The sequence below is a fragment of the Aphelocoma coerulescens genome, chromosome 5 (genome assembly GCF_041296385.1).
Source record: "Aphelocoma coerulescens isolate FSJ_1873_10779 chromosome 5, UR_Acoe_1.0, whole genome shotgun sequence".
Lineage (NCBI taxonomy): Eukaryota > Metazoa > Chordata > Aves > Passeriformes > Corvidae > Aphelocoma > Aphelocoma coerulescens.
Genome location: NC_091019.1, coordinates 3,437,647 through 3,451,778, shown reverse-complemented (window position 1 = coordinate 3,451,778; position 14,132 = coordinate 3,437,647). Strand labels below are relative to the sequence as shown.

The 14,132-nt window shown below is 39.2% G+C and overlaps 1 protein-coding gene across 8 annotated transcripts in view; it reads left to right on the top strand.

Annotated features, from left to right (window-relative positions):
• PPFIA1 (PTPRF interacting protein alpha 1) overlaps positions 1–13,236 on the top strand; it is a 54,005-nt gene extending 40,769 nt beyond the window's left edge. For 3 of the 8 annotated variants that reach the window (XM_069016395.1, XM_069016402.1, XM_069016396.1), the window contains 11 exons: positions 1,268–1,349; positions 1,472–1,672; positions 2,445–2,507; positions 3,051–3,077; positions 4,440–4,615; positions 4,709–4,806; positions 5,729–5,904; positions 6,464–6,532; positions 7,972–8,137; positions 9,394–9,464; positions 10,819–13,236. In XM_069016395.1, coding sequence (XP_068872496.1) covers positions 1,268–1,349; positions 1,472–1,672; positions 2,445–2,507; positions 3,051–3,077; positions 4,440–4,615; positions 4,709–4,806; positions 5,729–5,904; positions 6,464–6,532; positions 7,972–8,137; positions 9,394–9,452 — 1,117 coding nt within the window. In that variant the 3' untranslated portion in view covers positions 9,453–9,464; positions 10,819–13,236. The remainder of the gene's footprint in view (positions 1–1,267; positions 1,350–1,471; positions 1,673–2,444; positions 2,508–3,050; positions 3,078–4,439; positions 4,616–4,708; positions 4,807–5,728; positions 5,905–6,463; positions 6,533–7,971; positions 8,138–9,393; positions 9,465–10,818) is intronic. The other 5 variants (XM_069016398.1, XM_069016399.1, XM_069016397.1 and 2 more) reach the window with 5 other exon arrangements.
• Positions 13,237–14,132: the final 896 nt, after the last annotated feature.

Genomic DNA, 14,132 nt, shown 5'->3' with positions numbered 1-14,132 from the left:
AGGTGGAGAAGTGCAATCTATTGATAAAGCAGTTGCTAGTATATTTATTACTTCATTGATTGCTTTTTAATATTTAGTTACCAGTATAACATGAGGATCCCAGATATGTCTGAAAGAGCTGAATGCTGCATTTCCATTTTGTAGGAGTAGCAAAAAAGCTCCTTTTCTGTCAGTAATCACTCTTCAAGGTGCTTTGTATATTTTAATACCTATAGCTTCTAAAAATGCTATCATCTTAGAGTATCCAGTGAGACAGTTCAGAAAGCAAGGAGATTTTATTTGATTTAAATAGCGAGAAAATGGTAAATACCTCATGTAGGATCTTGAATCTGTAGTTATTGCTGCATATCTTAATTCTACACTTGCAGGCATGAATAAAGAACAGTAAAACCAGTCTAATTAGGTGAAGTTGTTTTTTCAGATTTTCAAAGGAAAATGAGCAGAGATTTAACCATATACAGCTGGTTTTCAAAGGCAGTGTAAAAATGCTTTTTTTAGGCTTTCTCCATGTTTTCAGCCAGGCATATCCAAGCAACATTGCATGCTTATACCCACAGTGCTACTTTTTGTCCTTTGGTTTATCAAACATTTTTGGCAGCTTTTTATAGGGACCTTGTGAGCTTCCATTGTCTCTGGAAGCTGAATTGTCAATATGAAACTTCAGGCTCTTCTGTTTCAGAAGAACAAAGGAAATGGTGTCATCGTGGGAGATGAAAGCCCAGTTTCAGTACACAGCCCTTTGGGATATAATTGCCAAACACAGCTCTGCTTGTGTGAAGCTGTCCCTGACGTTCTGACCAGTGAAATGGTCCCTGTCCCAGGTTCCAGCCCTGGCAGCCTGATGGACAGGGGTGTCTGATGTGTTCATGTGTTGCCACAGGTTTCAGATCTGCACACGCTGAGGAAAAATGACTGCTTTGGTTCAGCTTTGCTGAGCAGAAAACTGCAGCAGCTGAGAATCTGATTGCCAAATAAGCCTGACCTCTCTGCTTTGGGTTGGGAGTGTTGGGTAGAGTGTCAGTAGTGGCTTCAGACACCAGGTTCTGAAAGGCAAGATCCATGTCTCTGTTGCTCTCAGATTTCCTGGCCAGTTCAGCTTTCATCCCTATGTAGTCCCTGTACACGTGCTGTACCTGCCTGAGGGGGTGTATCATACAAGGCTGGCTGGGAAAGGAATAAGCTAATTATTGGAAAGAAGACAGTGAGGGGAGTGCAGTGCTGACATTGTAACATCCATTATAACTAATGGCTATTTCTGTAACTGTAGGCACGAGCTGCTGGAGGAAGCCAGAAGACAAGGTTTGCCTTTTGCACAGTGGGATGGGCCCACTGTGGTGGTGTGGCTGGAGGTGAGTGGTCCTTCCAAAATTAATAAAAAGCCCCCTCGATGTACAGACTTGTAAAGACTGTGAGGGTTTGGAGGCAGGAATGTTTTCCATCTCCTGCTTACTTCCTTTTCTCTGTGTTCCAGCTGTGGGTGGGGATGCCAGCCTGGTACGTGGCAGCCTGCCGAGCCAATGTGAAAAGCGGTGCTATCATGTCAGCCCTGTCTGACACGGAAATCCAGCGGGAAATTGGGATCAGCAATCCCCTGCACAGGCTCAAGCTCAGGCTGGCCATCCAGGAAATCATGTCATTAACCAGCCCCTCTGCCCCTCCCACCTCAAGGACGGTAAGGAAACTCATCCAGCATTAAACACCTAGAAATTCCCAACATTTGACTGTAAACTTAAAACTGAGCTTCTATTAAGAATTTCTTGGAAAGGAATACATTCTTTAAATATAGGCTGTTCCTTCCTTTCATGGAAACTAACTAAAGGGATAACTGCAGTTTTCTTTCTCAAGGAAAAGAGAAGTTTATTTCAGTCTAAGTATGTAATCCAGAGTATTTAGAGTACATGTTATTCGCCTCATCTTTTGGCCTCCAGAGAATTTAAAATCCAGATGAAGCATACATGTGTATACAGAAATTTGTAGGATTGTTGGAGGCTCTTTTAATGCAGCTATAAGGCCATTAACTCCAAATAATTCAGATGACATGAACTAGGAGTCACCTGTCTCTCTATAGTAAATTCAGGCACTTAGTGGGAATTTTCTCCCATGAGTCTGTCTGCCCTGCAGTCTAAAGTTCTTCCTGGGGTTATATGCTAGACCACAAATGTATTTTTCAGATTAGAGCAGAGCTCAGTGTTTAGCCATTAATGAAGTCCTGTCAGCTGTTTCTGATGCTCAGTTTTGTTAATATCTGTGAAGGAAGTTGATCCCTGTGGGTAGGCTTTTATTGCATGCCATGACTTTCAGTAGCTGTACCTGACTTAGAGACCATTGCTTTGCCCATGCCTGCTCCTTACATGTACCGATTGCTTATCTGTTCTGCAACCTCTCCTCTTTGTTACTGCTTTCCTTTCACTGGATGGGATTGATTCCCTGTGGGCTCATATTAGACCACGGGAAATGTCTGGGTAACACATGAAGAGATGGAAAATCTTACAGCCACACAACAAACGGTTAGTTTACAGTGTTGCCACTTCTCTTCCTTAGAGTGCTTTTCCCACTTCTTGAACATTTGAATCAAGTACCTTTTTGTCTTTTTTTTTTTTGTCTTTTTTTTTGTCTTTTTTTTTTTTTCTTCAAGTTAACACACTAAAATTCTGGATCATTGCTTCTTCTAATTATTAACCTTGCAATCTGCATCTTGATAGCTTTTTTCCCAGAAGGGAGGAAAAAAAAAATCAACGTTGATAAGATTGTAAACAAAATTCTGATCTGTAAAATGGAGCTCTGACTTGATTGACAAATAGACAAATTGAATTATTGGTGCAGAAATTTCTTCTCTCCAGAAAACTTAATCAGTAGATGGGGTTTGCAACTTCTCATACAAAAATAAATGCCTTGTGTATAATTTTTTACACTGCATGATGCTTGCTTTATCTAGATTCTTTGGTATGCAGTAGCTTTAGAGTCGTGCAGTGCACTGTTAACTTTGACCTCCTTACTAAACTTAACCACTAATATGTGTGTGTTCTTTTGCTTTCCTAACCACCTAACAGGAAGATGAGGAGGGAAGCTGGGCTCAGGTTGGAAACTTTATCTAATATTATGGACTGTATGTAAACTGTCACAATCATTAGAGCATGAAAGAATCTGTTTTTCCTTTAGACCAGCAGCTTTTAGTGATTCTGGGTGTGACCTGGGGAGTGGGAGAGGGGGAAGATGCAGGCTTATCTCTGTACAATGCACACTTGGGAAATACATGTGATTTAAATATTTTAACGTTTTGGTGGGGGGTGGCTCTCTGGGGAAGCCAGAATTCCTAGAGGAATATCTGCTCTGTGCAGAAAGTCCCTGTCCAACCCAGCCACCATCCCAGGTGTGCCACAAGATACCCTGGGCCTGGATGGTTAAGTAGATTTCTATGCACTAATTCTGTAATCCCCCTTGATTAATTGTTTTGCCTTAAAGTGGTGGCAAATCCTAATTGTATTTTCAGGCACTGATGTAGCTGAGTATTTATACAGGGATATAAACAAAACTTGGGGTTTACCCGTGATCCATACCTTTGGACAGTACAGGCTCTTCTTGCTTGGCTGCCCTCCAGCTTAAACCGGGTTTAAGTCCCATTAACTACATCTCAGCTACTCATTTATTGATTGTCAGTGGTAACAAGCCCAGAGTAAGGAGCTCTTTGACTCTTCTACCTTCTGATGGCTTGGGAGGTGCATTTCCCTGTGGCCTTGCTCCTTTCTGGAGGGTGCTTCCTCTAGAGGAGAAATAAAGCTTTTGACTTTTAACAGAAAAATCTCAATTATTACACTTTTGAAAAAAGGAGCTTCTGGGTTTTGTTGCCCAAGGAGTGATTAGATATACAGTTAGAAACTCTCATCTTTATAGATGTTTTCTCTACAAAAATGCCTGGTGATTTGCAGATCAAAACTGTAATGGGAAAAGTCTTTTAGGAGGAAGACTAGCATTTAGAATGGCTTGTTCTTCAGTTTGATCAGTTTCTGAAAACAGCTAACTGTATTTAAAAAGGCCTGCAGTTATTTTTCTGATATTTTTTCTTTATAAAGTCACATGAAAAATAAGATTCCCCCCCAGTTTTCAAGAGAGTATTTGCAACATCTCAACACAATGAAATTCTATGGCTTTTGCTATCCAACCGTGCAGATTAGTATTTTTTTAAATTTTATTACCTCTTGCATATTTTGTTATGCTATTTCTTGATATAAATTGAGGCAGTTTTACTTGCTGATCTGAATATCTGAACCTGCTTTTCTCCACGAGGGTGACTTGTTTGGAAAACATACACGTAGTATTCAGTATTCTGATGTGCTTATCTTCGCAGGCTAAGAATTAAATAAGCAATTTCTTTAAAATAGGCTTTTCTTTCTTCATTTCTCATTTCAATAAGCTTGTTCCTTAATCTTTTTTCAAACCAGACATTAGCCTATGGTGACATGAACCACGAGTGGATTGGCAATGAGTGGCTCCCGAGCCTGGGGCTCCCTCAGTACCGCAGCTACTTCATGGAATGTCTGGTGGATGCTCGGATGCTGGATCACTTAACTAAAAAAGACCTGCGTGGGCAGCTGAAAATGGTGGACAGCTTCCACAGGTAAAGAGGCTGAAGTTGGAGACCTCACCCACAGGAAGTGTTTCCATTATCTCTAAATATGTGTTCCAATTTTTTTTCCTCTGGTCCAAACAGAAACAGTTTTCAGTGTGGAATTATGTGCCTCCGAAGACTGAATTATGACCGAAAAGAACTGGAAAGAAAAAGAGAAGAAAGCCAGAATGAAATTAAAGGTTAGTGTATTGTCTTCACCTCAGTCTGATTCTGCCATATTTTCACTGATCAGCCTCAAAAATTCATTAACAAAGAAAAGGCTTTAGAGGAAGGAATCATTTATAAAATATCAAGTGTTAAATGCACAAGGCGTGTCTGGACACTGAATGATCACACATCGTTAAATCATTTACTTGTGCTACAGATGTGAACATTTTTGAGACTCAAACTGCTCTGAAGTTTGAAATTAAATGTTTTAGGAGAATGAGAGTTAAGAACATGCTTTTGGGTGGTTTTTTTTCCTTATTTTCTTCTTTTCCCCCTGTTTTGACATAACTTTACATCTGCATCATTTTGCTGTTGCTTGTGGCTGGTAATTTTTATTACCCAGCAGTTGATGAAAAAATAACCAAGTGACTTAGGTATTTATGTCTCTCAGATTCATGGTGATTATTGAACAAGAGAGAAGGAATAAAAGAAAGCAGGATGGGAATTCATGGTTTTCCAAGACTTCCCATAGAAATTTTTTCCCTGCCTAATATCAGAAGTATTTTCTGATATCTGAGTCTAAAATTTGCTTAGAATGTTCTGTGCCTGCTCTTTCCTTTTAAAGCATTGATACCTTTTGGTGGTTAATTTGCTAATTGTGCCTGAGAACATTCCCAGGGATCACAACTAACTGGCAGCAGACAAGCCAGGGCTGTGGCTGGTAGGTTGTTTTTAGCCTCCCAAACAGAATGGATGCATCTCTTGCCTCTGGGGGAATTTCTCCTTGCAATATTTAAGTCTAAACTGTTAGGGTGTGAAACACCTCCCAGCACACTTCTAATATGCTTACTTTCCACTCCAAGCCAATCCAGTCATCCAGTTCATGACTGGGGCTGATTTGGTTCAGAGAAGTGGTGTTATAATGAATCTGGCACTGTGTTTTTGCCTCCCTAGATGTCCTTGTGTGGAGCAATGAGAGGATGATCCACTGGGTCATGTCCATCGGCCTTAAGGAATACGCGAACAACCTGATCGAGAGCGGAGTTCACGGTGCACTTGTGGCCTTAGATGAATCCTTTGATTACAATGCATTAGCTCTCCTGCTGCAAATCCCCACTCAAAACACACAGGTGAGCAAGGAGGAGGTGCTTTAGGCCTCTAGGAAGGTTAAAAATGGAGCTGATTGCTTTTTTTCACAGTTAAGAGCATCTAGAAACTTCAGCAATGGAAAGTTGTCCATTTTCACGCAAGAGAAAAACTTAAAATCATGCCTTTCTAATAGTTTTCTAGTGGTTAACAACAATTCTCGTTGGTAAATTTGCTTGAGAAAGATCGTTAATATTTATGTCAGTATTTTCCTCATAGCCCATCTTCACAACAGTAGTGTGAAACTCATCGTTTTTGTTGTTTGCTAGTTTTTACTCTGAAATAACTAAGTTTGAGCCAGAATCATGAACTTTTGTGTTGCAACTAAAGGAGAGCTGTTAAGTCTTCCTTAAATTTTTAATAAATTACAAATTAAACTGTAACTTTTCAAGTACTGACTTTTCAAGTACGAAGTATGTTTTTTAATCTGATAAGAAAGCATTAAACAGTTTGGGTCCTATTAAATTTTTAAAATCATTTATAGGTTACTAATTACTAATCTTTTGTAATTAACTTCCATTTCTTTCATACCATAACCTTCAGGCTCGTGCTGTTCTGGAGAGGGAATTCAATAACCTTCTTGCTATGGGCACTGATAGAAGACTTGATGAAGTAAGTTACTCAAGTTGTTGACCCATTTTACAGGCCTGGAAACTTTATCAGACCTGCTCAGTGAAAGAATTTAGCTTGAACCTCTTTAAGCTTTTGACAGAATAGTAACAGAAACCTTAACGTGAAAATCCGTGTCCCTGACAGTTTCTAAATACAGCAGGGTTTGTGTATTTTGGTAAGATGGCTTTGAATATGAAAGTATTGGGAAGATTTGGAAGTTTGGTTTTGTAGCTCGTGTGGTTAATGTCTAATAGCAGCACTTTGGGCTGGATCCTCTTTATCTAAAATACGGGAAAATGAGTGACCAGCATTGCAGATGAACAAGCTGTGATAGAGAAAGGCACTTTATCCTAAAGAGCAGTATTTCAAAGAGCTTTGAGGGGCTTTTAAGAAATCTCATGTTAGTTTTGATTCATACTGCTGCAGAAGACCAGTAATTTCTGTTGGGCAGCCTGTGATCTTACTGTATAAACTGCACCAAAATGAGAATAAAGCTTTCTAAGTGTGAGGCTGTTTTGTGCACCCACAGCACAGACAAGGGAGTGTTCCATCTTTAACCTTTTAAGTTGCTCAGTGAACAGATTCAAGTTGGTGTTACTTCCCCAGGAGAATCTTAATTAACTCCATGCTGCCTCATCTTTGGTGCTGATGGGAGTTGATGTGGTAGCACTTGTAGGCAAAAGTGGTCCAGATTAAGGCTGAAGTGGCAAAACCCTTCTGTGGTTAACCTCAGCTCAGGAAACCAGTCTCAAAAACATTGCTGCTGGGATGAGGAAGAGGACAGGGGAAGGGGAAGCTCCTGACTGCTCTGTTCCCATCTGCATCTCTACCAAGATTTTAATAACCCATCAGAAAGCAGCTTGATGGTTTTCTCAAGTATTTTTCATGGAGATTTCAAACTGCAAAAGGAGCTTTGAGGGAAGGGATGTTTGCTCTGTTCTAGTGGCACAGGGCAGTTTGATCATCAAGATCTCTTCAAATAATGTAGGCACTTATCTCCTAATTGTACAAGGGAATAAATCTGAGCTAAAACAGCGTTTGAAGGATTGAACTGTTTCTAAATGGGAAGCTGGCAAATGGAGCTGCCCAGTGGGAATATTTGCACTGACACAATACTTTCTCTGACAAAGATGTTTTTGGAAGTGGGACTTAATGCTGCACTTACTAAATACAGTTTATATTTCTGAGGTGGGAATATTGCTTGAAAGATGCAGATGTATTAATGGGGAAAGGAGAATGCACGTGGGTAATAAATTACATTTACCCAAGTGCTTAAGGAAAACCCTGCTTGGCAGTGTATTTAATACACTTCATTTTTATTTCCTCACAATCACCTCCTTCAGTGGTGATACATTTAGTTAAGTTTGTCAGTAATCCTTTTAATGTCAGTAACAATCCCACACTTTTTGCACTGCTAATGTTGTTTGTCAATATGACAGGATGATGATAAGAGCTTTAGGAGAGCACCTTCGTGGAGAAAGAAGTTTAGACCAAAGGACATAAGAGGTTTAGCTGCTGGATCAGCAGAGACTCTTCCTGCAAATTTCAGAGTTACAACCTCAATGTCTTCACCCTCTATGCAGCCAAAGAAGATGCAGATTGATGGTATTGATTTTGTATAATTTTAAGCATGATGTGCTTTTTTTGCCTGAGATTCCAGGGGAATTAAGTTCAAATGACCTTTTTGCTGCATAAAAGCATCTGCCTTGTGCATGGTTGTATTTATAACATTGTGTTTAACCATAGGGTGCTTTGTCATTTCAGGAAGCTGTAGTAGAGGTGGAGTTTCTTTTTTTACATCACTGGAGTAACAAAATGAGTCATAGCTAGAAATAAATGTAATTTAAAGTAGAGAAATAAAATAACAGCTTAGTAGGAGTTTTTGAATCACATAATACATAATTTCTAATTGGCAGCAGTCTAGACCAATATGAGCCCCACTTCTGAAATGCAATAAAATGCATTCAAAAATGATGTGAGTAAACCCCCTCAGGTAATTTTGAGATTAGTAAAACTTGAGTAACCAGTTCCATTACCCCTCCTGCAGTGGCCACTTCAATATTGACCATACTTGAAATCAGTTTCATTCATTGCTGTGTACTTAATGATCTTTGTGTATATGTGTGCACACAGATATGAATTAAAAAAACCCAAACCAACAAAAGCAGACCCCAGAAATCCCACCTGGAAGTGGAAGTTGATCACCTATCACATGAGGGATCCTGTCTATTTAAAAACCGTCTCTGTAGCAACATAAGAATAAACTTTGACCTGAATTTAGTTTACAAGAGACAAGTAGAAACAAATATAAGATGTTTTTTATTGGAACACACAGGGTGAGAACATACAATCTGTCAGAGTTGCCTCAGGTTCTGAAAATCCTTATTTATTCATAAAGCTCAAAACACCAATTTTTGCATCTGATGCTACTCTCAGTAAGCTGTTCTAAATTTTACATACTGTCACTAGCACAAAATATTGTCCAGAATTCATGTGGAAAATTCTCTAAGTGAAAGTAAATTAACTCTTTACCATGTAAAACCACTTTCTTTGTTAAATATTAAATATTTGCAAACTACATAAAGTAGTAAATAACTTACAAAATCACCTTTGCCAGTTTCTGGGTGCTAGTTGGCACGCAGGTCTTTCTTTAGAATTTTTTTTGTTAGCCCCTGGAACAAGAAGTGGTTAATATACAAACTGTAAAATAAATTCTGCTTTTCTAACTTGTAACCTTAGAGTTGGGTGAGTACCAAAGCTGTAATCACCATTGCTGTGGAGGGGTTGGTTTTTTTTTTTTTTTTTTTGAAAACTAACATGCATGCTGTGTTCTGCATGTCTTCCCATGCTTCTTGGAATAGGCAGTGTATCAGGAACACAAAGATTGGATTCTGCTACAGTAAGGACCTACTCCTGTTAAAGCCTTCTCCTGGTGAGTAAAGCTGATAGGAATAACACTAAAGCAGCTATTTGTGAAATAAAACAGCAGGGATTTTACTACAGTGGTTTTACACACTTAGAAACAGTCCAGGTTTTGAGGGTAGGTTGTCATATTGAAAATCCAGAGTTTATTTCCTACAACAAAGACTGAATGTGTAAATAGTGGGTTTTGTCAGTACTGTATTCTTGTGAGGGTTTTTAAACAGCCTCAAAAAGAACCTGTGCTAAATAGCTCTGTAGAAAATGCTGGAATCAGAGGTTGGATGAAACACAGCTAGTGGAAGTGGGGAGGGGGAGAAGAGAATAAATTAGGAATGGAAAGGAAAGAAAACAATCCAGTGTGTGACATTGCAGCTCAGATTGTTGATCTCTGAGTCTTTGCTTGGTCTGAGTGGTCCCACTAAAACATGCTTCAGTATTGAAGGGAAAACGGCAGTTTCCCAGTTCCTGGACACTCCATGCCACTGTGATTGCTTAGGCTGGCTGGATTTAGCTGCCTGCAGCCTAAATTTGGGGAGCTGGGGGCAGTGCTGCCAATAAAAGGCAGCTTGATGTGTTGTAACATGAAATCCACGTACTCTGGCTTGTGAAAGATCAGTAGTCCTGTCTTTCTCCAGGGTCTGGAAGGTCTCTGCAGCAGCCTCTGCTGTATTGTCTTATGGCACAGTACTGATTCTGATTCTCTGATTTTGCAAGCAAGTCAGGAAACCGATCTTTTTTTTTTTAACTATAATGAATTTTTATAAATCAATTCAGTGGATGTTTCCCCCTCACTGGTATCTTTCATGGACTGTAAATTATCTTTTCTGCTTGCAACTTCTTTCTTCTTACTGGTAGCATCCCTTCCAACTCATGTATTTGCTTCTTCAAATTCAGAACCTTTTTGCATGTATGAGTTGAGTTCTAAGGAGTTCTTACATATGAAATGCTGAGAGAGGAAACTTGCATGTAGCAACTCAGACCATGTGAGTGTGTCAGTTCATAATCTCAGGGGCTCTCTTAAAGTATTATTAGTTGCAAGAAACCAAAGTTTTACATCTCCTCTCCCCCAGATTCTTCTCCCTGGTTCAGGATTTTCTGTAGTCAGATGATGTGGGATGGAAATCCTCGAGGCAGAAATATTTGCCCTCATTGCTTTACTTTGCACTGAAGCTGGAGATTGCAGGAGGCAACAAAATTATATCCAGTGTGGCATGGCAGTAATTCAGTGCATGTCTGCTGCACTGCTGAGCTGTTTGTGAGAATCTTGGAAGGAAATGTTGGTTAAAAACTGCTAATGGAATCTTTTGTGTTTTGTTTTTTGTTTTTTTCTTTTTGTGTGTTGTTTTTGTTTGTTGTTTTTACAGTTTACCCACACTATTTCTACCGGTGATATGCAGCATTTTGAACATTTGGAACCCTTAACCTGTTAATACTTGTTAAATGGACACTTTGAGATATTTTATTACAGAGTTTTTAATTAGCAAATAAATTCATGAGTACTATAGAGAAAATATTTTAGAATCTAAATGTTTCTTATATTTATGTGACTTCTCATTTATATAGTTACTTACTTTGTCTGTTTCTATTCAGTCTACAAATCAAATCATTGCTGATTTTTTTATTCTAATTTTAGTCTTTCCAACTGAATGTACTGTAATGCTTGTATGTATATGTCCCTATGAGCAATATAGGGTTTTTGTAAATTATGCAGTTACTGTAATTATCATTGTTTTTTAATAATGAAACTGAAGGTGAAAAGGATTTTAATACCTTTGTAAAAGTACCATGACACCGAGCAGTATATATTTTGTCTTTTGGAGCTCTTAGCTTAGATCTGAAAACAAGTCCAGCTTTTTTTCAGGTGAGCCTTTGTTGACGTAGGAGGGACGGTACACGAGCGTTGTTCTTCTCAGAGCTGTACCTTTCCACACAGAGGATGTGTCAAGTAGTGGCACTTTGTCTTTATTTAAGGTAGAACTTGTTTGCAAAGCTGGGAGGAACCCCTAACCCTGCGGGCCACGCTGTGGGAGCGATTGCCTCAGTCGTAACAGCCCGTGCTGTATTTGTATCGCGGCTCTTCGCAGTCACTGAAAACAAGCCATAAACCAAGGACTGCTTTTAGTTTTGCTTCTCCTCACCTGAGGAAGATAGACTTCATAATGATTCCTGGTCGTGAGCCACAGGCCACAGAGAGGTTTCTTTTGTCCTAGACCTTTTTTGCTTGAAAACACTTGGTGGAAAGATGCTGGTGGAACCAGTTTTAATGGACCAATCCTAAAGCACTGCAGCCTCCTGTCAAATGAGTAGTGAAAGATGAAGGTACAATGATGGGCTGAAAACTAAAGCAGTGCATCTTCTAATAAAGGCCTTACTTTTCTTATGTAAGTCATCCTATGTGTTTTGTAAACTTGTTCTAAAGACTTGTCTGGACTTTCATTTTGATGGTTGTAGCCATTTTGGACTGTATGAGTAGAAAATGTATCTGACACTTGTAAATGGCATATTAAAAAGCCAGCAAGAATCTGTTCAGATGGTGCATTATTTATTATGCAACAATATATATATAGCATGTCTTTTTTCTTATTTTGTTTTCCACTTTTAACTTGCTTGTAAAACTGAAATCCATTGTTACTGTTCTGTTTTTCTATTAATCTTTTGTGTATTTTCAGATTATGTAACAATATGTACAGTCTACTTTTGAACTATTTTTATCACAGTATTATTTATTGCTTTCTTTCAATAAAGTACTGATGCATTTTCCACTGCCAATAAAACACTATGGAAAAGCTAAGATCTAACTGTATGCAGGCAGAAACTTTTGCAGTGAGTGGATATTGTCAATAAAGCATCTTAATGATTGTTTGCTGCCCTATAGATCTGGTTTCAAATGATGACCTTTCTCCAGTAGCAAAAATATTCCGTTCAATGTGACATTTTCTTTGGAAGTGTTCGAGTTCACATGCACTAACAGCAGTTTTCTGGAAAAAAACTGCTTTATTGCCTACTTCTACTCAGAGTTAGAGCTATGATTTGCTTTTCAAAATAGTAAACCAGACCTGTCATACAACTTCAGTGTATTCTGGTCCACATGATGAAGATGGAAGTGCTGTTCTAGACAGCACCAACAGTTGCTTTGGTGATAAAGTGGGATCATGACCACAGTGAGATTTGGGGAGAAACATACGAGTCAAGGGAACCAGTGCAAAATGGGGTCACAATCGGGCTGTTCATGTCGATTTTGATATATTTGTAAACCATTTCGTTGAGTAGAAGACAGAAGGATAAAGTTGCAGGATACTGGAAGCAGTAGTGAAGCATATTTCATCAGGTCCTCAACAGCAGGATCTGGAATGCCTGGAGAATCACTGCCATGGATGCTCCAAACCTTGTTCAGTAATGCATCTCTGCTTGTCTGGCTTGTCTGTACGAGTTGCTGTCTGTTCATTTGCAGTCTCTTTTATATTCTCAGAGAATCTATCTTTCTAGAAAAAACTAAAATGAAACTGCAGAAGGAAATCCTGACTCACTGCTCAGCTAAACTTTGCTGTTTAGAGAAACCTTGCCTAGGCGTTGCTGGTCACTGATGTGATAGTAGGTGTTCAAAGTCATGTATTGTTGCTTCTCAAAAGTGAAACCAATGCGGGATAGACTTGTAAAATGTGAACAGAAACTGCGTTTATTATTTTGAGGCTGTAAAACCTTAACTGTTATGGAACAATGGAACTGACATGAGAGGTAGAATAAATGAGTGAAATGGCGAAAGCTTTCACGAACTGGCCAAACTGTGTGGTGGCTTCCTTCTGAGTTACACAGCAGAGCTGTGCTGGAGAAATCCAGAAAAACGTGTCTTGCTCAAGTTTAATAACTCCCACACACCCCACTGAAAGAAAGCTGCGCATGGAAAAGGCACCTGGGTTTGTTACAGTGATCTTTAGATAACACTTGATTAAATACAATGTTTTGTAAATTGCCAAATGTCTCTAATGGCTTTAGCTGGAAAGAGGGCTGTGAAAATTAAACTATGCATTCTGTCTGCATGCTTCAGAATTACCTGAGTGAATTTTAAACTTGCAATTTTTGCATGTTTAAAGGACAGGGAATCTCAAAACAGATGTTTGAGCTCTGTCTTTTGAACTGCTATAGCAGTGTCTTGTGGGAAGTGGTGATTTATCACGCCAAGATTTGGAGAACAGGTAAAGCAGTAGTTCCAAGCAGAATGTATTTTTGGAACTTGGTGTAGGCTAAAGATTGAGAGGGAGGGGCAGGAAAATTAATTTTCAGGTAAATGAAAACTGACATTCTATGTTTGGGGGTGGTACTTTTTAAAGAAACAAAAGAGTCACTTTGCCTTTAAAATGAAAGTTTTTCACTTCCCATTGTCAGGGTTGTAGCTTTGGTGCACAAGTTATTCTACATTTTATTAATTTCATTTTTTGTTAATAGTAGGGGGCTTGGGGGGGGGGGGGAAGGGCAATTGTAGTTAACTTAGGTAGCAGTACCGTGTGGTTTTATATGGAATGTTGGAACAGATGGGTGAAAAGTGATACATAAATGTGGTTTATATTCCTACCTGTACATGGGAGGGACAGGTGGAGTCTCCAAAAGTACACAGGACAGCCAGAAGTACTGCCCAAAGGATCGAGGTTCTCTGCACCTGTGTTCTCCTCGAGCAGACAGC